The 24,000-nt window shown below is 38.4% G+C and overlaps 2 protein-coding genes across 22 annotated transcripts in view; one reads left to right on the forward strand and one right to left on the reverse strand.

Annotated features, from left to right (window-relative positions):
• LOC111342529 (uncharacterized) overlaps positions 1–8,620 on the reverse strand; it is a 10,989-nt gene extending 2,369 nt beyond the window's left edge. The window contains exons 1-5 of one of the 3 annotated variants that reach the window (XM_088762657.1): positions 8,530–8,620; positions 7,151–7,221; positions 1,426–6,924; positions 1,046–1,139; positions 50–355 (exon numbers count right to left, since the gene is read on the reverse strand). In XM_088762657.1, the coding sequence (XP_088618783.1) occupies positions 50–355; positions 1,046–1,139; positions 1,426–6,843 (5,818 nt within the window). In that variant the 5' untranslated portion in view covers positions 6,844–6,924; positions 7,151–7,221; positions 8,530–8,620. Of the gene's footprint in view, positions 1–49; positions 356–1,045; positions 1,140–1,425; positions 6,925–7,150; positions 7,222–8,407 lie in introns of all 3 variants that reach the window. The other 2 variants (XM_088762656.1, XM_088762658.1) reach the window with 2 other exon arrangements.
• Positions 8,621–8,689: 69 nt separating this feature from the next.
• Positions 8,690–23,222, forward strand: LOC111342528 (zinc transporter ZIP9). 19 transcript variants are annotated; one of them, XM_088762696.1, is made up of 12 exons: positions 8,690–8,974; positions 9,582–9,690; positions 10,951–11,184; positions 12,236–12,307; positions 13,112–13,197; positions 14,034–14,075; positions 14,802–14,894; positions 15,514–17,379; positions 19,080–21,519; positions 21,951–21,993; positions 22,214–22,259; positions 22,836–23,222. In XM_088762696.1, the coding sequence occupies exons 1-8, from the start codon at positions 8,879–8,881 to the stop codon at positions 15,751–15,753; spliced, it is 972 nt and encodes a 323-aa protein (XP_088618822.1). In that variant the 5' UTR covers positions 8,690–8,878; the 3' UTR covers positions 15,754–17,379; positions 19,080–21,519; positions 21,951–21,993; positions 22,214–22,259; positions 22,836–23,222. The 19 variants fall into 19 exon arrangements, with proteins under 19 accessions (XP_088618822.1, XP_088618824.1, XP_088618818.1 ...); XM_088762698.1 differs by having other exon boundaries at positions 19,080–19,170; XM_088762692.1 differs by having other exon boundaries at positions 19,080–21,993.
• The last annotated feature ends 778 nt before the right edge of the window (positions 23,223–24,000 follow it).

Below are 24,000 nucleotides of genomic sequence, written 5' to 3' on the forward strand. Positions count from 1 at the left end.
CCCTTTTGTATCTAGATCAGATTAAAGGCGACAACATTTTCGAACATACCAGGTGTCGCAAAGTTCCTTATCCAGTCAAATCCTGGGCTCTCAGGGGACAAAACAATCCTTGGCACCAATCCCTTTTCCAGCAGCATCTTATAAAACGCAGCCCAGAGCTCGTCAGTGACGTAATCGTGGCCACTGGTGTGCAGACCATAAACAAACATTCCAACTTCAAAGAGTTTAACCTCAACATTTTCGATCTCTTCTCTACGACCATTTTCCTCCTTGAACACGGTCAGCATCCTGTTGTCCACGGACAGAGCACAAATGACAGGTTTTTCGGCGTGGAAACCATTGGGGGCGTAACAACCTTCAAGTTTGAATTTCATGCAAAAGTAATGAGAAACGCAAGGACAAAGCAGTAGCACCTTAGCTAGTAATTCACGCGGAAGAAATAGATAATTAATGGTTTCTTTGACATCCAAATAAAACAACTGAAGTATATGAATGTATAAATGTATGTAGAATGTATGTATGTATGTGTGTGTGTGTATGTGTGTGTATGTGTGTGTGTGTGTGTGTGTGTGTGTGTGTGTGTGTGTGTATGTGTGTGTGTGTGTGTGTGTGTGTGTGTGTGTGTGTGTGTCCCGGTCGGTCGGTCTGTCAATCTATCGGTCTGTCTGTCTGTCTGCCTACCTATCTATCCATCTATCTGCCAGTCTATCAATATACATGACCAACATAATTTTTTTTAATCGAATTTGAGAGTAGCTTTACAGAGCAAATTTCTTCCAGAAAAGACTAAAACAAAATATTAATCAATAATCAATATTAAAATTTTCTACAAGAAAATTTAACATCACTGAGTATCATACAACAGATAATTTGAAAGATTGATATGCAAGATTCTTGCGTCAAATCAGGATTTCTCAAGAAGTTCAGGAGTGAGTTCCAACGTTTATATTGCAAAGATGCAAATAAGAGATAGCGTCCATTTTGCATTCGTCTGCAGATTACGTCTAATTTTCCTAAGGACGTCAGAGTACAAATTTTAACTTGCCTGGAATTCTCTCCGAGCATTGATTCACCTGCTCAAGAAACCGGTTTTCCCAAACTGCTGCAAATTTCTTCATTTCTTGACGTTTATCAGGAATCTGGAAAGAATGATGAAAAGATTTCAAGTCAGTTGGAATAATATCATCAGAAATGTTTGATTTTCGAGTACTCTCAGTTAGGGCTTCATATCATTAATTTTTCGCGTGGTGAAGCTAGCATTCTGCTTTACCAAAAGGCTACTGTGTACGTCAATAACCTTTCAATTGGGTTTTAAATTTCATTCTTGATATTGAGAAAAAAGCTTAAAAGAAAACGGTTTTCAGCCGAAAATCCATCTATTCAAATTACTAATATATCACTACTTATTGGGTAAGGTTTACTCACGCTAGGGTGATCGTACAGCTTTGCTATCCTTCTGCGATGTTGCTGTTCCCCGCGTATCAAGTTTTTGATCTGTCTCTCAATTTCCTGTGGTGAACTGAAGAACTCTAGATTAATGGGTGCAGAGCTAAGTTTCCTGGCCTGTTCCTTTGCGGCAGCTACCTGCTCCTCCATCGTTTCTAAGGATGTCTGAAATCCAAAAAGATCTTCTCTGCGAACCTCAACCCCACCAACGTCAACAGTGTCAACCTTAAACATGGAAAGCAGGTCCGTCCAGCCATACCAGTGAGATCTTAGGACCTCTGTCAGTTTCTTGCGATAGGTTCTGAGAGTCGATGATGCGCGATTGCTAAGGAAGCAAGAGAGCTCAATAGTAGGTGAGGACCATAGGTCTGGATTGTCTTGCTCTCTTCGGTTGTATCCCACTGCTTGAAGTTGGGCCATGAGCGATTGATTTCTTTCAAACGATAAAATGTGAGTTTGAATGTCGGCTTGAAACTCTGGACGATGAGCAAGGTCAACGTCGGAAGGAAGTAGCTGAAGAATTTCCAAAGTAAGAGAGGCTAGAGATGGTCTTTTACCAAAGATCCCTAAAAGCCAACGCCGTAGCAAAGGCTCCAGTACTGGGTCAAGATGTTCATTGTTTCTCAATACAGACGGTGTCGGGTTTTCCTGCAAACGAGAGGGCTGGTTTGTCATAAGGATATCTGTACTATCTTTTTCATTCAGGAATATTTCTGTGAAAATAGCCTTCAGCGCCTGGCTACGAATTTTGTAGAGCTCACTTCTCTTTCTCCCACTCTCAAAGGCTGTGCAAAGTTCATTGCAGGCACCGACAACGATGTCTGTGACATTTGCAACTTTGGGATTTTCGCTGGGTTTCAGAAGCCTCACAATTTCGATAAAATCCCCAATTAACTTAGCTAGCCGAATGCGTTCTCTAATAGAACTCGACTTGATTCCTTCTCCTTCTGTGACTTGAAAGCCATCTTCAGGAAAGATGACTCTTTTGATTGTTTCTGACACAGGTGCGATAAGTTGCAGAGCGTCGAAATCTAGGCTGGCAATGGCATCAATGTCCCGCGACTTAAGATCGACGAACGGAGTTTTCAGGAAGGCTACACACCAGGAGTCGATTGACCTTGTTGTGCAATCTCCTGCCATCATCATTGCCTTTTGCCATGTGGGCAACCTGTTGAGACCATACGGATCTTCTGGGTCACGTAGGTCTTGTAGGTGCTCATACATGGCCAGAACACCTTCGCACGAGTCTATCTTACCATGACGAACAAATGATTTTAGAAGCTGCCAGACAAAATCGCTGGGTAACATCTCGCCCGCTCTGAAGTAAGATCGAACATTCTCCAACAGTGTCAAGGACTGTTCAATAGAGGACCACGAAGAGACAATTTCTCCAATATTAACCCCTGCTTGTATATCGACCTGATAGAGTTCAAGAACTCCTTTCGTCACTTCAATCGGCAATCGGCACTCAAGAAAGATACTCAAGTGCTCCAGGTCTGACTTGAGATATTTGAAGCATCGCAGGTGAGATGGCCGCATTTTACGTAATGTTGTAATGACAAGAGTCTGAAAATTTAAAACAGCTTCATTGTCAATACCTCCTATCTCTTTTTTTTGCCATCTGCATGCACTCAAAATAACCTCTGACCACTGAACTGCATGGTGCGGATTTTGGCTTGCCCAGAGGGACACAATTTCTTTACAGGATGCTTCTGCGAGAATTGACTCGAAAATATCTTGGTAATCATCGAAAAAAAAATCGCAGTAACAGCGATCAACAGATGTAGCCTCTTGCTGTGCTTCACAGACAATTTTCCAAACGGAGAGGACATTTTCAGTGAGGTTTTCCAGTGGCCCAAGCAGTCGAGTCAAACAAAGAATCACTTTCTGGGCCATTAAAACCGGTATAAGAATAGCCTCTCGTGTCTTCGTGTCTGCCGACATTGATCCCTCTTCAACCAAGGGTGTTACACAAGTTGTTCCGTTAAGCACTTCAGGCGCTGTTTTATCCCTATAAAACTTGAAACTTCCATCTTCTATCCTAACGTCAGAGAGAGATGAATATCTTCGACGATAGCCTGGCGTTCCAAAGAAATTACAGCTGAGGTCGAACGCAAGAGCGGCATCCTCGTTTGAGAGCGGGGAATAGAAAACGAGCCACTCCAGCTCACAGGAAGCGATCCGTCCACTTATAGAGGCTGTTGCTGTGAGCCCAAGTAACTTTTCAAATAGCAGTACTAGAAACTGGTCGCGGGTTTCATTCACCACCCATTCGTGCCGCGACGTTTCGTTCCTACTAATAACTTCTTGCACACGACCGATCAGCTCACCTCTCTTCGCTGGATCGCTGATGGTACTGTAAGCTTTCCATAGAAGTCGCGGAACTTCCAAAAACGAAAGCACTTCGTGGCTGGAAGGTTTCCATCTCACGGAAATTTCTAAGAGAAATTTGTCTCTTTCTTGTTTGTCGCCTGGGTTTTCGATGAAATACGCGAAATTGATTAACATAAAAGGAATCAGTTCTGTTTGAACCTGACGAAGCAATTGCACCAGCTCTTTCACAACTATTAGAGCGTCCTCCATTGACGAGGATTTCTCGATGGCCATCTCAACAAAAGGTAACAAATGTATGAGTAACTTTTCATCTGTGTCTTGTAAGGAGGCAATGAACAGGAGCACCTCCACTGATTTTACTTCAGATGATACGTCTGACATGTGTTTGGACACCACTCGAAAAAGATCATCAGTATTAACAGCTTTTGGAATGCGTGAGACCTCAGTTACCAATTTAGGATTATCCAGTATGTCAATGATACGATCAAACTTCGCTTGGATCTCGTTTTTGCCAGAAATGTAGGGGATAAGACGTCTCAAGGCATACGTTAACGCAGTCGACAATTGAGGTTCGCCAAGTATGACATCGCGCACTTTCTCGACCAGAAACATTTTTTGTGTAGTAGAGAGGGTGTCCGTAGCAAGGATGATTGTAGAAGCCTTTACAAAGTTCCCTAAGTGGTTGTTTCCTCCAACGGAGAAGCCACGTAAAAAGGCTTCGGAACCACGGTGCAAGTTAGGCTCTAAGTTGTGTCTTGATAGAGTGAGAGCCGTTGATCTCGCTAGAAATAAAAGTTGAAGAATTTCACATGGTGAATCAAATCCATGTGCATTTCGAAGAACAGGAAGGCAACAGAACGAGTCGATGTTTTCCTTATACATTCCTAAGGATATCAATCCAGCGACCGCAGAAGTCCATACGTTTAGAACAAATGATGAGGGGAACTTAAAATGTAGCTCTAGAGCATATTTTAGCTGTTCACATAAACCAAAATCACTTCTAAAAGTCTCAAGAACTACGCGAACCAGAAGATCAAAGTATTCATCTCCTCCTACTCTGAGGAAACCCTCTCGTGTTTTCAATAGCAGCAAAATACACCTAGAACTCTCAAAACCAGTTTCAGATTCACTATTCCAGAGGTCCCTGATCACTTTAAGTCTTCTATCATTAGATATTGGCGCTGTCGACAAACACAACAGAGTTTCGAAAAAGACTTCAGTTGTAGTCTTGGGCCCTTTTCTATCGACAAAATTCTTAACAAGAGAAAACATTTCACAAAATATTTCCTCTACGCAATCTGGACTTGATGCAATACTTGCTATGGATAGTTTTAAAGCTTCCTGATCCTCTTCCTCTAAACGTGGTTCCAGAGAAATAAGTTCACGAACAAAGTTCTCCTTGGAACTAAATGACAATTCTTCACAAAAATGTAGGGATATTAATAGTCTTGTATCAAGTTTTGTCGCCAATCCGTGGTTCATTGTTGCACTGTGAGTAATACTAGACAGAAGCAAAACCATCTCTCTCTTGGCATCCTCTGTACAGTCTTGTTCACATAACCACTGTAAAAGTTGGAAAGTTAGTACCTGGAAGTTGGCGAAATAGGACTGATACTGTCCCTGAAGTGCTTTCTCTGCTAGTTCAGCTGCTTTCTGGATCAATACTAACACCTCAGGTCGCAAGTCAAAAGATTTTGGAATTATCTTTATTAAACAACATAAGATCTTTTGCCAAAATGGCATCAAGAGTAACAAAGGACGAGGAAGTCGTTCAAGGAAATTAAATATCCTCTTCGCCATTTCACTTTCGTTATTTGGTTCATCCTCGAAAAGGCCCAACAGACAGACAAGACTAGCGGCGTGACTTGGATTATTTGAAAAAGCACCTCTCCAGAATTCGATGATCTTTTTCAGCAGTTCACCATCAGGACGTATTAGTGAAATTTTTAAAATAAGCTCGAAGGCTTTCTCAGTGAGGTCAGTTTCCTTTCTTTGTTTATGGAAGAACACTTCAAGAGTTTGTCTCAACACTTCATTGGAAATACTTTTCGCCGCTAGTAACTGGAGTGATAAGGTAGCAATCTTAGGATGGACACAAAAGTGCCTTACATGACTAACGAATATTTCCATCCTATTCTTGTCGTTAGGAATTCTAAAGTTGCTATAGTTCGCATTAATCTCCTCCAAAACTGTCCAAAAATATGAAATGGTAGATTGGTATGGAAATTTATATGCTCGATATCTTTTTACACCTGAAAAGAACGGTTCGATTTTCTTTCCAGAAAGATCAACATCACCCAGAGAAACCGCAAAACAATTGCTAACGCTTGCTAATTCCAGGAGGTTTATCCACTTTACCAACAGAAAAGAGGAAAGTGTTTGTTTGCCTTGCAATGTCGTATCCTCGACTAGTTTAAACGCAAGTTTTTCGTCTGCAGTAGCGAGCCTCACCGTTTGATGAATTATTTGTAAGAGGTAGCCATCGTGTCGCCTCCTTTCAAAGACATCAAGAATTTTTCCAAAGAAATCCCTGGTAGTAACATTAAGTCGGTCAACCATGAAATTTGCGTGTGATTTCAGCTCAGCTTTAATATTTTCGTGCTGAATAGTCTGTACAAGTTCGAGTAACAAAGAAAGAACTGTAATTGGTAGGCTTTGCTCATTACCCGGGGGAAAACAGAATTTCAATGCACTCAGGTAAAGGTCAAAAGAGATTCGCTTCGACACGTCACTGGTATAGCAAAAAGACATACAAATGTCAAAAATCTCGGTCACATCCTCCAGAATTTGGACTGAAGATTCTTTCGCAGATTTTTGACGTGGAGCGGCTCCTAAGTTGAAAATTTTAATGATGTGGTAACCCTGCAAACTCTGTATCTTTCCAAAGAAGTTTTCTCTTTGTATTTCGTCTTTGAAGGGCAGTGCCGCTAGTGTCATCAGAACTGTTCCTAACCCTTTAGCATATTGACTAGAGAGGCTTGAATTCTGCTTGAGAATATGCTGAATATGTGCTTGCACACTGTTTGGCAGCTCTGATATTTCAAGTTCTATATTCTCGTCCATCGTCACTCAAAAAGGGAGCTGTTTTACCTTAGAGATTTCTGTTTCCAGGCCACGTGGGTCTGTCAGTGGATTTACTCTTCCCTAAAAAGTAAATTGAACGCTCAAATGAAAAACGTGGAAATTCTGATTCCCTTTCTAAGGGAAAACTCTAGAAATTCGAAAATACAGCCCAACTCACTATCAGACACTCAGTAGTGGTCATTTATGAAGGCTTTAAACACCCCCTTCGAATATTAGCGCACTCTTGTGGGCGAAGACGAATTCAGGAAGAGGCAAACAGTTTCGCTAACGGCGAATTAAACTATACCTTTCATTTTCAGCTACTGTAAGTTTTGAAAATGCTCCAACTACACTGATTACAACACAGCCACTGTCGTTCTAAACGGGAGAAAACCACGTCGTTATCAGTAAACAATAAGAAGACGAAAAAGTCTTCCTGGACATTGGATAAAATAACTGCAAGGATCCTCTTTTCAGGAGACTGTCAGATTAAAATGCGGAAATTTTGTTGCAAAGTGGTTCTCACGTGGAAAGCGCTAAAAGCTCTAAAGCAGAATAGTTTGGCAACTTGTTAAAACACAGGCAACCCGAACTCCAGCTGTGAGATGATCATCTTGCGTAATAAGCGTAATGGCGAAATTAAAAAAGTTTGTATGGGAATATTTACGACCGCTCTTAGGAAGTTTAAATAAAAAATAAAGGTTTCCTACTCCTCTTAGGAGTAGAAAACTTAGAAGTGGATATTCGTTAAAAATGGCTTCGTTTCAACTTGGTAAGCCGTCAGGGAAACAGGCAATGCTTTGTAGAAGTAAGGTGAGGTGCTTTTAGTGAGAATTTGACCGCATTTTTTTATTTCTACGAGTGGTCGTAAATATCCCCATACAAACTCTTATAATTTCGCCATTACGTAAGATGATCATCTCACAGCTGGAGCGTGGGCGGTCTATGGTTGAAACTACTCGTTTTGAAAAGTGGCGAATACCCTTTTCTATTTTGATTTTAATAAGTTATCGAAGGGGCTTTTCTGAAATGGCTTCGTTTTATTCTCCGCATTTCATTGAACGGTTTACCAATTACTGGTTGATTCAAATGAAGAATGGATCAGTAATACTTTTCGGGAATATTTTCTTGATGAGTCATTCTCTATCAGAAATTACAGAGCGAATCACTTTGATGCAACTTAGCCTCTGGACATCGGCGATCGGCGAGATGCTTAGTACGCCATACAAATATAAAATACCATAACAGGAACACGGTGAAGGAACGTGGCGAGATATCGATAAAACTACACCATACTGTATTTCAAACCGATTGAAGTGTATATATGGAAGACGAGTTCGTGCATATAATTTGGCAGATTTCAATTTTCTCAGCTGAACACTGCCCTAGAGGCTTCGATCTTCAGGCAATAAATTATCCCCGTTCTAAATTTTTCCCCACGTTCGAACAAGAATAGGTTAGGTGCAATTTTCAAACGGTAAAAAATCCCTGAAATGTTCAATTCTTGTGTTTTGTCATCGATCATGCTCAAAAACAAACCCGTGTTTGGCTGCCAGCCCCTTACCTTCGCAAAATTGTATTCGATTTGAAGTCTATCCATTGACAAAATTTGTTGCTGTACCTTTCCACGCGTAGTATTGAAAGAATTAGCGCTTGAACCAAACTAGGAACTTAAGTTAAACGTACCTTCCATAACTTTCCCTAAACAGAAGATTTCGTAATGCTACCCTTTATTTCTGGGAAGTTCCCGCGGAAGATAATTCTCGGAAAAACCAATCTCGAGTCCAGGGTCATCTTGGCTCCTTGTCAGCGGTATCGTCGCCAAACTATACCGCTGACACAGATGCGCGGTTACACAGCTGGACTGTCGGACGCGTGTCACAAGTAGGAAGATAAAGAGATTGGGAAATAATTCTCTTTGATGCTCGGAAATTAGAATTTTTGTGAAATCTTATTAATTTTGAGGCATCTGAAAGCAAAATATTAGTACCTAAGTGACGTATTTTAGATAAAAAAATAACTTCTCCACCTCGAGATGGATGATGTATCCAGACTATTTTGTTTAAGTTTTTGCATGTTTGTAGGATGTTATTTAGCGGGTGCCATCCCTCTGGCCTTCACAATGTCTGAGGTAAGCTTGTTATTGAAGAGATTCCACCGTTTATGCATGCCGGTGTTCAGTGGAAAAGCCGCGACGGCTATGAGCGCAGTCCATTAATGATAGCACTTTAGCTCTACAAAGTGTATTATGTACCAAATGCTGGGTTCAAGTTAATCTTTTGACTGCTGTACATCAAGATGGTAATCGTATATTTTGGTTTGAGATCAGCGCCAGATTAAAAATACAGTTTATAAAAAAGTGAAGAGTCAATCAAATAAGCTTGAATTTTATGCCTTGGCCACCTTTTTAAAAGGTGGGGTATAAGTAAAGGCTTAGGCGCCTTGTTTTTACACTCTTAGCAGATGGATCGATTGATTAATTACCTATAAACATGTAACAGTTGCTTTGTTCGTTTTTGTTACTTTTCCCGGTTCTCGGAAGTGATTATGTACAGGTATGATAATCAGTTTGAAAGAAAAGCCAGTAAAATTTAACAACAGAGAAATTTGAATCATAAAGGAAGAAAATTGTGTATAATTTTGATGATTTTGGCCTATTATATATTTACTTATAGTTGTATTTATTACTGTTCCAGTAGAGCATTATTTGTTGTTGTTGTTGTTGTTGTTTTAAACAGAAGAGACTGAGGATGATCAGTATACTGGGAGCAGGTCTGTTGGTGGGAACTGCACTTGCTGTTATTATTCCAGAAGGGGTTCATGCTTTATATGAGTTAGATCAACATGGTGAGGAATATCCGTTTGTTGTAAGAATGAGTACATTGTACCTGATAAAGATTTCCCTGAGAAATTGAAAGTTCCAAACTCTGGAAATCTTGCCAGCATTTGTGATGAGTCCTGATGATCCCTTCTAAGTTATCTTTTTCTTTTATAGAGAGCTCAAAGGATTTTTTTCTATCCAAGTTCTAAATGACTGTCTTGAATTTGTTTTCCAGGGAAGGATCTTTGGATCAAGCTAGAGTTTCCTTTAATTTTAATTGTGAGGAACAAACATCTGTGTATATTATCCCTGCCATTCAAAATTGTTGTTACTTGTATTTACAAGTAGAGACTGATACATCTCAATAATAGATCTTAATTCTAACATTTCTCCTCATCATTAGTACTAGCACCTTGCAATAGTCTGAACAACTTTGAAAGTATGGTTTACAGCTGAAATTGTTCAGTCTGGGTCTTGGATTTCAAATAAGAGTCTTAGTGAAGGCTAAAGAAAGTAAAAACAGCAGTAACAACTGCCATAGGAAAAAAAATCAGCAAAATAGGGATGTAAATGTAAACATTGCCTCAATTTAGAGCACTCCTATTAACCCTTTACACCATTAGTTAATGATTCAGCATGTATATTTTCCTTACTGTTTTCTATACGTAGTGCTGTCAAGGAGAATTTTTTTACAAATCAAGAGCCTCTTTTAGTTGCCTAGGTGATCAATTTTGTTATTCTCCTGACCTTAATGTGTGATTCAGGGGTGATATTGTAAGGAGAAATGAGATGCTGGTCACTCTTAGGGGTTAAAGGTTTAAGAATATAGATGTGGATGTAATTTCTTCATGGCATTTGTTTGCATTCTTGGTTACTTTTATAAAATTGAATTTTATTCAGTTGTCCCAAATCACTATGTATAGAAAAAGAAAGATAAGGAAAGAAAAAGGAACATAGCACAGTTAAAGCAAACAAATACTCCAAAAGTGTCACAGTACAGTGGAACCTCAATTTAATGAAGTGCCAAAGGACTAGGGAAATTGGTTCGTTATATCAAGGGTTCATTATATCAAGGTTCTGTGGCATACATGTTACTGTAACTTTAGCCGCGCTGAAACTAAAATATTGTTCGTTATACCAGGGACTTTGTTATAATGGAGGTTTGTTAAATTGAGGTTCCACTGTACAAGAGTATTGAAATGGAAATGATCAGAGATTTTTGTCTGTGAATTGATTACAGTTGTGTAGTATTAAATCTTTTACTTAAGTTGTATTTTTGTTTATAGGTCACTCTTCTCATACCCATGGTACACACGTGCATTTAGCAGATACAAATGTAGATGCAACACAGTCTCACTCAGATCATGATGAAGCTCATGCGCATGTAGATGTTCTAAAGAACCAGATGTCACAAGTAGAACCTGATGTATTTATTGGTCTTTCCTTATGCTGTGGATTCGTTTTCATGTTGTTGATTGACCATATCAGCGGGGGCCACTCACATGCCCCTCCTGCGTCAGGTGTGTCTTACTTAACCCTTTGTCTCCCAAGATCTTCTTGTTAATTCTCCCCTCTAGGTGCTAAACATTTCCTTGTATAATAGCAACTAGGATTTGGTGTTAGATCACAAGGACAACTTCTACTTGATAAGTTTGAGAATTCTCATGACCTGTTTGCTGGATGGTGTATGGATATTGCAGGGAGAGGTTACATGTTAATCACTATTTAGAGTAAGAGAGTTAACTCCAGGAAATGGCGGTGTCTATACAGTCTCACAGTAAGAACAATTTATTGATTCCAGCAGTCTTATCATAGTACTGTTTCCCTGCAAACTATGTTGTTCTTGATCCAAACCCATCATTTATGGTTTTTATCGGGGCTGTCATTAGAGTTGGCAGGAGGCAGCAGAAACCCCCCCTGCTGTCTGACCATTTTGCACTGGCTAAGCCTTTGAGAATTTGTGATCAAAGACAGTGAATTTAAGTATATTTAAATTGATTCTAACACCAATGTCTGGATAGAATAGATTATTCAAATATGCCCCTAAATGCTAGAAATCATGTGTTAATAAGTTTCAAATTTCAAATTTTTCCTAGGGAGCATGCCTGTCGGACCCCCCCCCCCAGAAGAGCATGTTGCTTTGCAAATGTCATGATTGCTTCACAAGCATAATTCAATTCAGTGGCCTTAACTCTGTAGAGATATATATAAAAAATTTTCTCATGACAACCCTGTATATAATGCAGACTTTACAAAGAAAGTGCAACATGCATTCATACCTCTCAAACCCACAAAAAGGAATGACTTTCAAGTATTACCTAAACAGTGACATCTTTGTAAGACCTTGTGAAAGGCTTTTGCCTGTTATTTTTTTCTAACAGAATGGTTCAGTTTTAGTGACATGTACTTACGCGTAATTGTGTATATAAATTGTCTCAGTCTTGTTTCCTTTTACTGTTCATGTGCAAATATTTTGTTGACTTATTTCTATACATTTATAAATTTAATACTTATTTAGTGCAAAATTCATTATAAGTATATGATCTAATGCACTTATTTGGTGTAAGGCAGATCCAGAAGGCAATGGCAGACAAAGACACAGTAAAATTACTGCAACAGTAGGTCTAGTTGTTCATGCTGCAGGTGAATAACAGTTTTGTTTTCTTGTATTTTAAATTTTAAGTGGCTAAATAGAACAAATTTAACCCTGAACCACCAAACTTCAAGGTATAACAGTGTTTTATTACATGACTCAGGCAGTCAGAGGGCCAATAACTAAAATCAACCAATCAAAATGCTCTATTGCCGGTCAATATTCTCTCGGTATTGGACCTGGCACTGTCCCGAATGGTCCCGAATGATACCGCACTTGTGTCCCTTTGAACTTCAGTCGTATAATAAATCTCTCATTAACCAAGCTTGCTCGGGACCGTACTGGAAGAATGTCGGCCCTTGGTCTTTTTTGAAAAGACCTCTCTGCGCTTGGTCCGTACTGTCAAGACCTCAGGCCGATATTCCCCTTGTACAGCCCTCGCGCTTGGTTAATAAGATATATTTATGGCTATTGATGAATGAGTTTCATCGTTTCACTCTGAAGATCTCGTAAATAATTCTCGCTCCTGTCCAACCATACAGCTCTTATGATGTAAGTTCTGAAAACTTGGTCCAGCCATAGAGCTCTTATGATGTACAGTTCAGAAAATTTGGTACTGGATCAACCAATAATCCCCTAACCGATATTTTTCTTTACTTTCGTCACCTTTTGTGATGATATCGTTTTGATCTTGAAAGGAGAGTTACATGACTGTGGCGGGTTGCTTTTAGTTGATATATCAAAGGTACAGCATGGCAGTTTCAAGAAATCCATGTTTAGGGTCAGAAAACTGTAGCAGTAATATTGATGAAGTGTCCTAGGTGGACCATTGATGATGGCCTTTTTTTTTTCAGCTGATGGTGTTGCCCTTGGTGCAGCTGTAACAACATCCAAAACAGAAGTTGAAGTAATTGTGTTTGTAGCTATCATGTTGCATAAGGTATTGTCTTTTTTTCAGTTATCTTGCCTGTTGTGAAGATGAATCTGTTTTTCCTCTTATGAAGAAAAGTTTCACTTGTTAAAAAAAAAAAAAAATTAGACATCTGGTTAGTCATAGTGAGTTCTCAAAGGGCAAGTAAAGCCTGGCCAAGCTCAATATGCTCCTTTTTGACCCATTGACGTCCAGTGCGCCCGTATGCGCCCATGGGGACCCACACCCTTTCTACGCCCTGTGACGTCATCACTTTTAGCCCTGGAGCACGAATTCGAGCACCTACTTAAACAGGTTGAAAATATCTTACAAATGATACGAGAATGAGCGCAATTGAGTGGAGGAGATTGGAGAAATAGCCAAAAAACCGTGTCACTTTGACCTGAAAATCTGCACGAAAATCGTGTTTCACTACCCACCTACCTTTCCGAGCATGTGCTTTGAAAATAATGAGTAGTTTCTGAAAAATCTTTACACCAAAATGAAGCCTACTCAATTTCCAGCAAGTGAGGAGAAACTTTAGGCAAGGAGAGGGGAAAAAAAGGGCAGGAGAAAGAGAGAAAAGTAGAAGTCGTAAGTGGGGCATGACTTTTCAACCCAAAAACTATGTCGAAATTTTGCTCTCTGCGCGTGCCCGAGATTTTCAGGCCGCCATTTTGCATTTGGATCGAAAGGCCGTCGAGTGCACGAGCTGTCAAGCGGTTTTTGGTAAGTTTGAGCTTTTAAAACCACAATAGTGACCCGAAATCTGCTCGACTAGCTTCAAAACACAGTTTTCCACAAAAGCTGCAGCCATTAATGGGTTAAAGTAATATTATTATTATTATTTTTTTTTTTTTTTGTAGGCACCAGCTGCTTTTGGTTTATCAACATTTCTTCTTCATGAAGTAAGCGTCTGTTACAATCTTGTAAATTTTTTTTTAATTTTTCAAACTTCTTATATCTCCAAGTCTCGTTGGGCACTATGGACTTGGCATCATTAGAAATGTAACACTTGATACATATGAATTCATGACTGGCTCCTTTAACATTCTCAGCAGTATGCAAAAACCTTCACTGTGATTTTGTAGCTATTTATCATTGACATACCCTTTCAAATTTGCATGGACAGTTATACAACTGTACATGTCCAAAACAACACGAGGCAAAAAACTTGTGGCCTTTCAGCAGGGTTTAATGCAAACCTGACGACAACATTGTAGTTTTTGTGTATGTACCCTGCCCTTATCTTTTCTTGACTAATTGCTCTGGCTCTTCAGATACACTGTATACCTACTGACTGAGTTCTGTTGGGCCAGACAGGGAAATGTTTGGGTTGAGATAATGGCACACAACCTAGAAGCTGCAAGGTCCCAATGTCCTGACCAACAGCCAAATATTTGTATTTTCCATTCAGGAGTGTCCAATCAAACATATCTCTCTTTCTCCATTTTTTTTATCAGAAATTCGATGCTGCATTCTGAGAAAATGCTACAGAATGTTGGAAGTACTGACTTGGAATTCTTATTTCATACTAAGCTTTCTCTTTGTTTTCTTTCGGATTACTTGTCATGAGTAGGGCTTTGTCGTGGGTCATGTAATAGAGATTTTTAATTATTTGTTATTTATTTCAGGGTCTTGTTAGAAACAGAATACGTAAACATCTTATCGTATTCGCTGCAGCTGCACCAGTGATGGCTTTAGTGACATACTTTGGTCTTAGTCAGGTAACAAATGATCATAAAGCTAATTTTATTATTATCAAGCATGGCAAAATTTGAATTAGAGTACAATTCCATTGACTCTTTGACACCTTAAGAACAACCAGAATAAGTTTCACCTAACAGTATCACCCCTGAAACACACAGAAAGGTCATGGGAATATAGGTAATGTGCACCAATGAAAGGAGCTCTTGATTGGCAAACAAATTCTCCTTGTCAACACCTTAAGAAATGTGAAGAGTGTAGAGAATATGCTGGTCACTGATGTTAGGGTGGAAGGTGTTAAGTTTGTTTATTGTCAGGGATGTACATGTACAGTCATGTTTTATTTTATGAGTTATTTTGTAAAGTCAATTGTATTTTTCTCATTGAGAAAGATCCATCTTTTCCCATTTTACTTTTGAGTTTGAGAGCAGTCTTTGCAGTTATGATCACTACTTAAGCTGCAGCAAATTTTCACCACTGCCTTAGTTGTGTTCAGAACTCCAAAGATCGCTCTCATACTCATTTCTTTAACCGCAGTTCAAATATATGATTTTCTTATATTCACAAACATTTTACTTTTGTATTAGGCAAAACATGAATGATTTCATGACGGTTTCTCTTATCATTTCCTCAAAACAGAGTAGTAAAGAAGCCCTATCCAGTGTAAAGGGAACTGGAATAGCCATGCTGTTTTCAGCAGGGACATTTCTTTATGTGGCCACAGTGCATGTCCTGCCAGAACTCATGAGTATGACTACACACAATGACAGTAGTTCAGACCAAGGCCGGTCTGACAAAATGCAAAGGACTGATCTTTTCTTAATGGTGTTTGGAATCGTTTCACCTCTTTTACTATCTCAAACACATAGTCATCATTGATTCTTGTGTTATTTTTACTGGATTCTCGTATGTTTTTTTTTCCTTGACCTCCATACTGTGGCATGGTCACAAGTAAACGTGAAAATGTACAGTAGACCGAAACCCTAGCTGACTGACCATTTTGCTTTGCATGTGCACTGTAAGTGCATGTCTGTTCAGGTAGGGGTTTATAGACCAGCCTTTCACATGTGCAGTAGAAATCCCTTGTTCCCTTGTGGAAATTATTGAGAAATTGCAAATATGGAAATCTTTGGGTTGAGATGCTTTGTAAAGTTGTTTTTAGGTGCATACATGTATGTAGAATCTTGTAAAGCTTATATACAAGACTAATGAAGAGGGTTTGTCCAAAATAGAAAATACTTGAAAACATATCAAATTCTGCTACTTAAAAGGATTTTTAAGATCTTGAAGAGATCAAGTTCTGAAAAGAAAAAGTATTGGAGTTTACTCCTTACTTGGTACAGCGATTGCTTAATTGCTTGGTGAAAGTTGAATGAAAGGAACTTATCTGTAATAAACTTGTCTGAAATATTTAAATACTACAGTACATACTGCTACTAGTAAAGTCAAAGAGTTTTCAATTTTGAGGCAGATGCGCATCAGTCAATTCCTCTTCAGTTCATGTCAAGCAATTTGACTCAACCTTATGTGGAAATGTAGATAGAAAAAAGCCTTTTTGTACAAAAATGTGTACAGATCATGGGTCTGGTAAAAAGGACTTTGTAAACAGGGAGAAAAATAACTAGAGACTACCAAGTTACCTGTTTTGTAAACAGCTAATGGAGCATCATTTACAAAAATATATTTTAATAACATCATTGGCACTGCCTTTACTTGGCAGTTGCATGAATGTTAATATATTTGTATGTACATTCAAACATAATGAGTTAATTTATATAGGGTCATGCTGGGTAAGGTAAAATTCTCTCGGAAAATAAAAATGAAATACAGCTCTTTAAATGAATGAATATTGCAAGCTTGGGAAGATGGATTTCATCTGACTAATAAACAACAAAATCAAATGTGCTTTTTTTTTTTAAATTTTTACTTGAGATATGTTGTCCCCTAATCATAGGGTAAAGGTGAGTGCTATGTGGTCTTTGTTCTGTGGACTTGATTGAGCAGATATGTAACATAATGGCATGTTTTGATTAGCAGTCAACAATATAAAGTTGCACTACAGTTGTGGGGTGAATTTCATGGAAAGTTCAGTCAAATACAACTCTTCTGCTCTGTTTGAGACAATGCAAGTAATTGGCTCAAGTGAGGGTGTTGTCCACCCCATGTTGGATCAGTTAGAAAATACAACAAACCCTTGGGGTAGAAGGTCTTGATTGCATCCTTGGGTATGTGCATTGAAATGATGCAAATATATCCTTTGGAAATTAGCATTTTGAAAATCAGTCAGGATAATTGTGGCAAGGATGATCAGCTCTAGAAATTGTTAACCTAAAGGTACATTTGCAAATTTATCAGGGTTCAAGGGCATATTCAAAACATTTTCTTTTTATTTACAGGTTATCTAGATCAGAGTGGACTAGTAGGCCCAACTGTAATTCTGAAACAAATGTTTGTCTTCTAATTTTATTGAGTCAGTGTGGACATGCAGGGCCAGGTTGTTTAAAGGTGGGTTAAGACAACTCAGGTTCAGTGTCAAATTTGATTTCAGATTTGAAAGCTTTAAAAGAAAGGAAATATTTGCTCGCAAATAGAATTTTTATGCTGCTTCTTCCCATGGTGTACTTTTTTATTTCTTTGGGGAGCCTGGGACATGGGGTGGCATTTATTTGGATTATAGCCAATACCCTTTAGGATACTTGTGCTTTCCAAGTGACCAGGCTCCCATGTGGAGAGTCACTTCGTTTCAACTTGACAGGGGTTAAATGTAGCGTTGCAGTTGTCTTCCGTTGCAGTTATGTCCTCACAACTAATAACCAATAGAATGTGGTTTTATTTCTTCCAATCAAAAGGCGTTGTGAACGTGTCTCTTGCTTGTCACTTCCCAACTAGGGGAGGGATGCAATGTAAAAATATTAATTGTAAGAAGATCGTTAAGATTTCCGCGCTGAAGGTTAAGAATTTCACGGGATATCCTTGTTTCATGAGCTATCCTTGGAGTCATTTGGGACACTTCGGATTGGTGAAAGATTAAGATTCTGGTTGCGTTTTTAAGTGCGAATTATTGGCGAAATTTTCTTCGATACGTTGGAAAGCTTAAGAAGACGAGAATTTGACATTGCCTCGTGGCTTCGATTACCTTATTTAGTTTGGAGTGCGTTGGTGATCGAAGTTGTGCGTTTCTATCGGAACTAGTACGGTAAGGTAAGGTTTCGGTTGCACTTCATGCTAGTATTTTTGTTAAATTTAAATATTACAACCATTCTTCAAAGATCGCGTTCAAGTTTCGGGCTAAATACTGTCAGATGTATACCGATAAAGCGTCCGAGTAACTACTAACCTGGATTCATTGAATCCTTCTGTGTCGAGGGATGATTTTTTTTTATTATTTTGTTTGGGACATGCAAAAGTAGATGATACATAATTAAAAAACGAGACAGATCTCCGTGTTTCAATGACTGAAAATTTGTGATTTTCTTCCAGCCTCATAATTTTTATTATGTTACATGAAGCAACCTCATAGTGTCTACATTGATGGTTATTATGGAGACAATTGAAGACATGTATTCATTGTAATTGTATGGGACTACGCAAAAATTCAACCTCTGGTATGGTTGATGTCAAACATCTTATATCCTGGAAAGTTAACTCACAAACTGTTGACACGTATGATGAAGATCTGGTATCTTTTTTAAAGGATAGGGTGCTCTCTCCCATGCTCTCCAGCAAGAATCAGTTGGGTTACAATGCATTAAATCATTCTCTTTGCTCGCTCAGAAGAGGACAGATTTGCAGCAAAATTACTCTTCACTTAATAATATTTGCTTTTTGATTGAAATAAGTGGCTGACGTAAGCCACTTTCTTTCTTTTGATCTATTTAGAATAAAGCCCTTTGAACTAAATCATAAGGAATATGATAATAATATGCATGTTATATGTTACCACACTTTACATACTTTTTCAACTATGTGTTTTCAATATTGAAATGAAATAAATACTACTTCATGCACAATTGAATACTTAATTCCGTAGAGACTATTGCCTATTATTAGCAGTTATTGCTCCTACATGTGTTAGCAAGAACTTGGTCTTGTTGGCTTTCATTGTGAGCCTTTGGTGATCCATATATTAGGGGAGACACTCGCTACAACTATCTTTGCAAAGAAAATACTAATCTTTTCACCCTTACTTAATTTCATACATACAGGTATGGATGACAACCAGCAGCAAAGCAAAGTAAACAAAAGTGCCAATGAGGTTAACATTTTCTTGGAAAATTATGCACTAGTTATAAAAAGGTAAATGTTGTCATTAATTTTTGTCCTTGGTATAAGCATGATTTTCCTTTGGTTTTGTTAATGATAAGAATGAAAATGCATTTTGTGTAAAGGAAGATAAAATGTAGCTCCTAGAGTGTATGTTATGATGAGATGATGTGTCACCATCAATTTGGCCTCAGCTATTAAAAGTAAAAGAATTAAACTAAGGATGAAACTGAACCACAGCATACCTATACTAAACCCTCATTTTAATTGTATCAATATCATTATTTTTCTGGTGTTCACCCAATAGATTCAATCCACTGACAGTCAAATATGGCACCTGTACATTTTACCATTACTCTTAGGCTAAGGCACATGCAGAAAGCAATATTTCTCAAAACAACAACATATGCAAGGTTTAAATTTTTCAGACCTTTACTGCTTGTTTTTATGAGTGGTTCCAGGATTTTCTTGCACAAAGAGGTCTGGTTGAGTGTAGCAGTCGCCATATTTTTCAGTATGATGGTTTCACAGTAACTGTTGTATGAAGTAATGTACGCTTCTCCAATATTAATTTTGCAAACTTGTCACTGATAAAGAGCTAGTTCATGATTAGACACTGATCATTTCATTGATTGCCATGCTCTACATTTATCGTTGAAGTATCACCAAATTTATCTGTGTCTTAGTCGACTCTTTATGACGGAAAAATTAGCCCAAAAAAATCACTCTGACTCATCTTTTACACAGATCATAGAATGATAAAGACCTGACCCAAGCAATCCAAGAAATTAGCATAACAATTGCACGAAGTCCATTAGGAAAACCAGGTTCACAAAACAAGTTCTAATTGTGTTCAAGTTTTGTCAGTTTTCAGTGTGTTCTTCATCGATGAAAAAGTTTGAAATAATAAATTTTATGTGGCTTAAACAGAAACTTAGTGGGGCTGATTTCTATTGTATCCTCTGATCTGTAGAGCAGACAATTTTCCTTACAGCTTCGGTGCTGAATTCTCATTTTCAGTGAATGATTACAGTAACTTAGTGACCTGGCAAATGCTGTTTTCTTGTGCGGTCTTGTTTGTTATGTGCGTGGACCATCTATGTTAAATATTGTGTAGTTTCCGAGATGGCCATGTTTTCATCAAGCAATCCTTCGAAGCTCTTCGGTGTTCCTTTAGTCTACTAAATCTCCTTTCAAAAGGTTATTTAAATGCATGAAGATTTCATTTTCAAAACGATTTACAAAAGATGGTGAATTACTTCTCCAGTAAATCGAAGTGGTTGTATATGCTTAAATCATGAATCGTGGGGATGTAAACAAGTGCTGCTAAACTTCACAGCACATGGTTACATTTTGCTCTGCAGTTTTTTTTAATTCACCGTGTTTTCAATACACTCTCAGAAATAAGAGATCAACCATATGGGAAATTTCTGTCGGTCTGAATTTTTCTTTACTAGAAATAATGAAAAATCTGATTTTCAACCTTGAAAATGGGGGTCAACTTATACATGGATAAATACGGTAATTAACTCCTTCGCTATCAGTAATTGCATTAAAGATTCTGTGTTAGAAATCACAGCACCATATCCCAAAATCTAATGTTGTCCTCAGCACAATTTCATTTTTTGAGCAAGGCAAAGCTAAAAATCAATCAAGAGCCACACAGACATCACAGAGACAACATTGCTATGTATAATGTTTATGTACTCAGATAGGTAAAAGCTACTCTATCCATTAATTCAATGTCAATACTCTCCCTCATAGTAAAGTAAGTAAAGTCTGTTTACGAGCCTAGTGGCCCATTAGGCCGTAGCTTAACTCCGGTTTCTGTAGCATGAAGCTACTAGGAGTATTTCTACCTCCCCCTGGATGGGATGCCAGTCCATCGCAGGGTTACCCCCAGCATTAAATTGCTGGTACCCATTTATACACCTGGGTGGAGAGAGGCACTGTGAGAGTAAAGTGTCTTGCCCAAGAACACAACACAATGTCCCGGCCGGGGCTCGAACCCGGACCACTCGATCCAGAGTTGAGCACACTAACCATGCGGCCACCGTGTCTCCACATACTCTCCCTCATAGTAGCTATAATTTTTAGCCAACTTGGGAAATAGCAACCAAAAATGGACCCTTTTGGACATCCAAACTTTTAAATTTCAAGGGGAAGGTTCCCCAGACTTTGCCATCCAAGTGGGAATAAATGGCTGCCACACTGTCATTTTGGTCCCTCCTAGCTGCTCAAATGTTGTCCCTCCTTTCCACAATCTTACCAAAGCCTCCATATCTGTAGTAATAAAAACATTGAAGTCAAGAGTGCTATCTCAGGAAGAGGTGATGATCATGCACACTATTAATAGAGTCATCCTAGCAGATGTTTGGCAAGGTATTGCATTCTTTGCTCAAAATCTAGTTTACATAGACCTGGGAAAAAAGAATGGGGTGTAGCAGTCATTCAGGTCGGTTAATTGCTCCAAGCTCTAGTTTTATACCACTGCTCATTTGTTTATCTTTCTTTCCAGTACTCTTTCTGGTTATTTGGGTTTTCTTGGAAACTCAGGCTCTTGCCATTGAGAAGAAGCATGATATGTGTTTACAAAATTAAAAGCAAAGAAAAGTGAAAAAAAATTGGAGATTAACAGGATGGTATCAAAGACTGATATAATTTTTTTTTGCAGGGGGGTAGTTTTTTTATTTTTGAATCAGAGTTTTAGCCTAAGTATGTCTAAGTTTCTACACTTGTTGTTTAGTCTTGCGGTTTCTTACTTTAAGAAGTAACTAAAGGTAAAATTTTTTGAATTTTTTTTTTTTATACAGCCAATTGAGTCTGTAAATGGAAAGTAAACACAAAATAATGATGGTAAGGAACAAATTGCTTGCACTATAAATTATTGAAAGTAGTCTGCACTCTCCATATTTGTTATTTTTAATTGACATGCTTTGCACATGTTTTGTGTAATAAGTGTGAATAAGACTGTGCAGCGAATTAGCTCGTGCTGCAGCATCCCATATCCAATAAATTCAATAGAAGACCCTTCGGTCATTTCACGCCATATTGGATCCTGATCTCTTTAAAGTAGGATTGTTGATCAATTTTTACCTTGGCTCAAGATGGAGGACCACGTGGTGAGATAAACTAATTTCTTCTCTGCCATCCTGAGAGGGTTTCTCATACTTTCAGAATAGAACAGAATTTTGGCTAACCTAACAACTCAACAGGAAATCATCCCTTTTAAATTGAATGTTCTAAGGGAGTTCTTGAAATTGCTTTGAGGTTTATCGCCTATCATGAAATAAAACCGCTGAACAAGGCTGTTATGAATTACACACAACTTCAGATGAGGGTGTCTGGCATAGTGAAGTACTGGTGCATTTCATCCCTGAGAAGCAATCAAACTACTGTTTGCTCACTTATAACATTACTTAAAAATTAATAATCAGCGACTTAGGTGTCAGGCATATCAAAGAATATTGGCACGGAAAGAGGTACTCTCCCTAATGGTTCATGTGCACATTCTAGGGTGAACGTTATTGTATCTCTAGTATGAACATTGGTGGTGATATTTTTGACAAAGGCCATCACTGGACGGCCATGTCTATGGATTTGAAGGAAGTATTAGACCACAGAGGCTCAGGGCTCAACAGCTTTGTAAAATGTCGTATATTGATGTTACTAAGTGATACATATCCGATGTTTTGAAGAGCATGTGATTAACATGGACTTGCTTGAACAAGAAATAGTTATGGAAGAGCAGCTGGATAGAGGAAGAGAAGAACAAAGAAAAAGGGAGGAGCAAACGAAAAGAGAGAAACAAAGAAAGGGAGAAGATCATTTTTCCGACACATACCTATACTTAAGTTATCCCTTTTAAAATTTTCAACTTATATATCTATGTCACACAGTAATTCCTCTTTTTTTCAAATATGTGAAATCATAATCTCTTGGAAAACTACTCTATCAGGGATATAAATTTAATGTATATTGTTTCTTTTTTTATTTTTAAGTGAGCTTAATGATCTTGTTTATAATAGAACAGCCATATTAGTACGTCAATGTCATCGGAAGACATTAAATATTTGGAAGAGAAACTTAAAACTTGTCCTTTGTTTACATAGATTTTTCTTTTGTGAAGCCCTACTAAGTGACTCTTGATGTCATGTTAAGTTCTCCTTCGGTCCCACAAGTAAACAGGCAGCACGTTGGAATGGGACGACAGTAGTTCATCCAAGTCACCAAGGGCTTCTTTTGCAATGAGCCCTTCAATTATTCTGTTACAATGTCTTATCTGGCGGTGAATAGTACCCGTGAGCCTCTACGAAGACGTTCACTTTGCTTGTCAAGCAAAGATAAATCAATAGTTTGCCGTCAATATATGCACATGCATCTGTGTATACAGCGACTTCTGGGAAAATTTCTCATTGCCTGAAGACATTTTTAACGCTAAATTGACTTAAATTCCAGGGGTGTGAATAATATGCAGACCCTTTTCAACAATCAGAACATCACAGTGGTGAAACATAACACCAAAACTTGCATACTGATAAATATTTTATGGGGAAGGCTACATTCTCTTTTCTAACAAAATAATCTCCTCAAACTAAGTGATATTTGTCGAATAATCTTAAGGCTTTGTGCAGGGGATCCTACAAAGTACCGACTAAAATTATTGACTTCACCCGGGGATAGCCTTCCGACAACTACCCCCCGACCCAAAATTTTCTTACGCGAATTAAGGGTGCACTTCCAGCGATCTAACTTACAACTGCAGTATATCTGTTTATCCCTATTTCCATGTTTTGAGTGCATTCGAAAATCAAAACAATTTCACAGCTCGTACTCTACATGTGCAGTACATCCAAACTTGGC

This window comes from Stylophora pistillata, chromosome 6 (assembly GCF_964205215.1).
Source record: "Stylophora pistillata chromosome 6, jaStyPist1.2, whole genome shotgun sequence".
NCBI lineage: Eukaryota > Metazoa > Cnidaria > Anthozoa > Scleractinia > Pocilloporidae > Stylophora > Stylophora pistillata.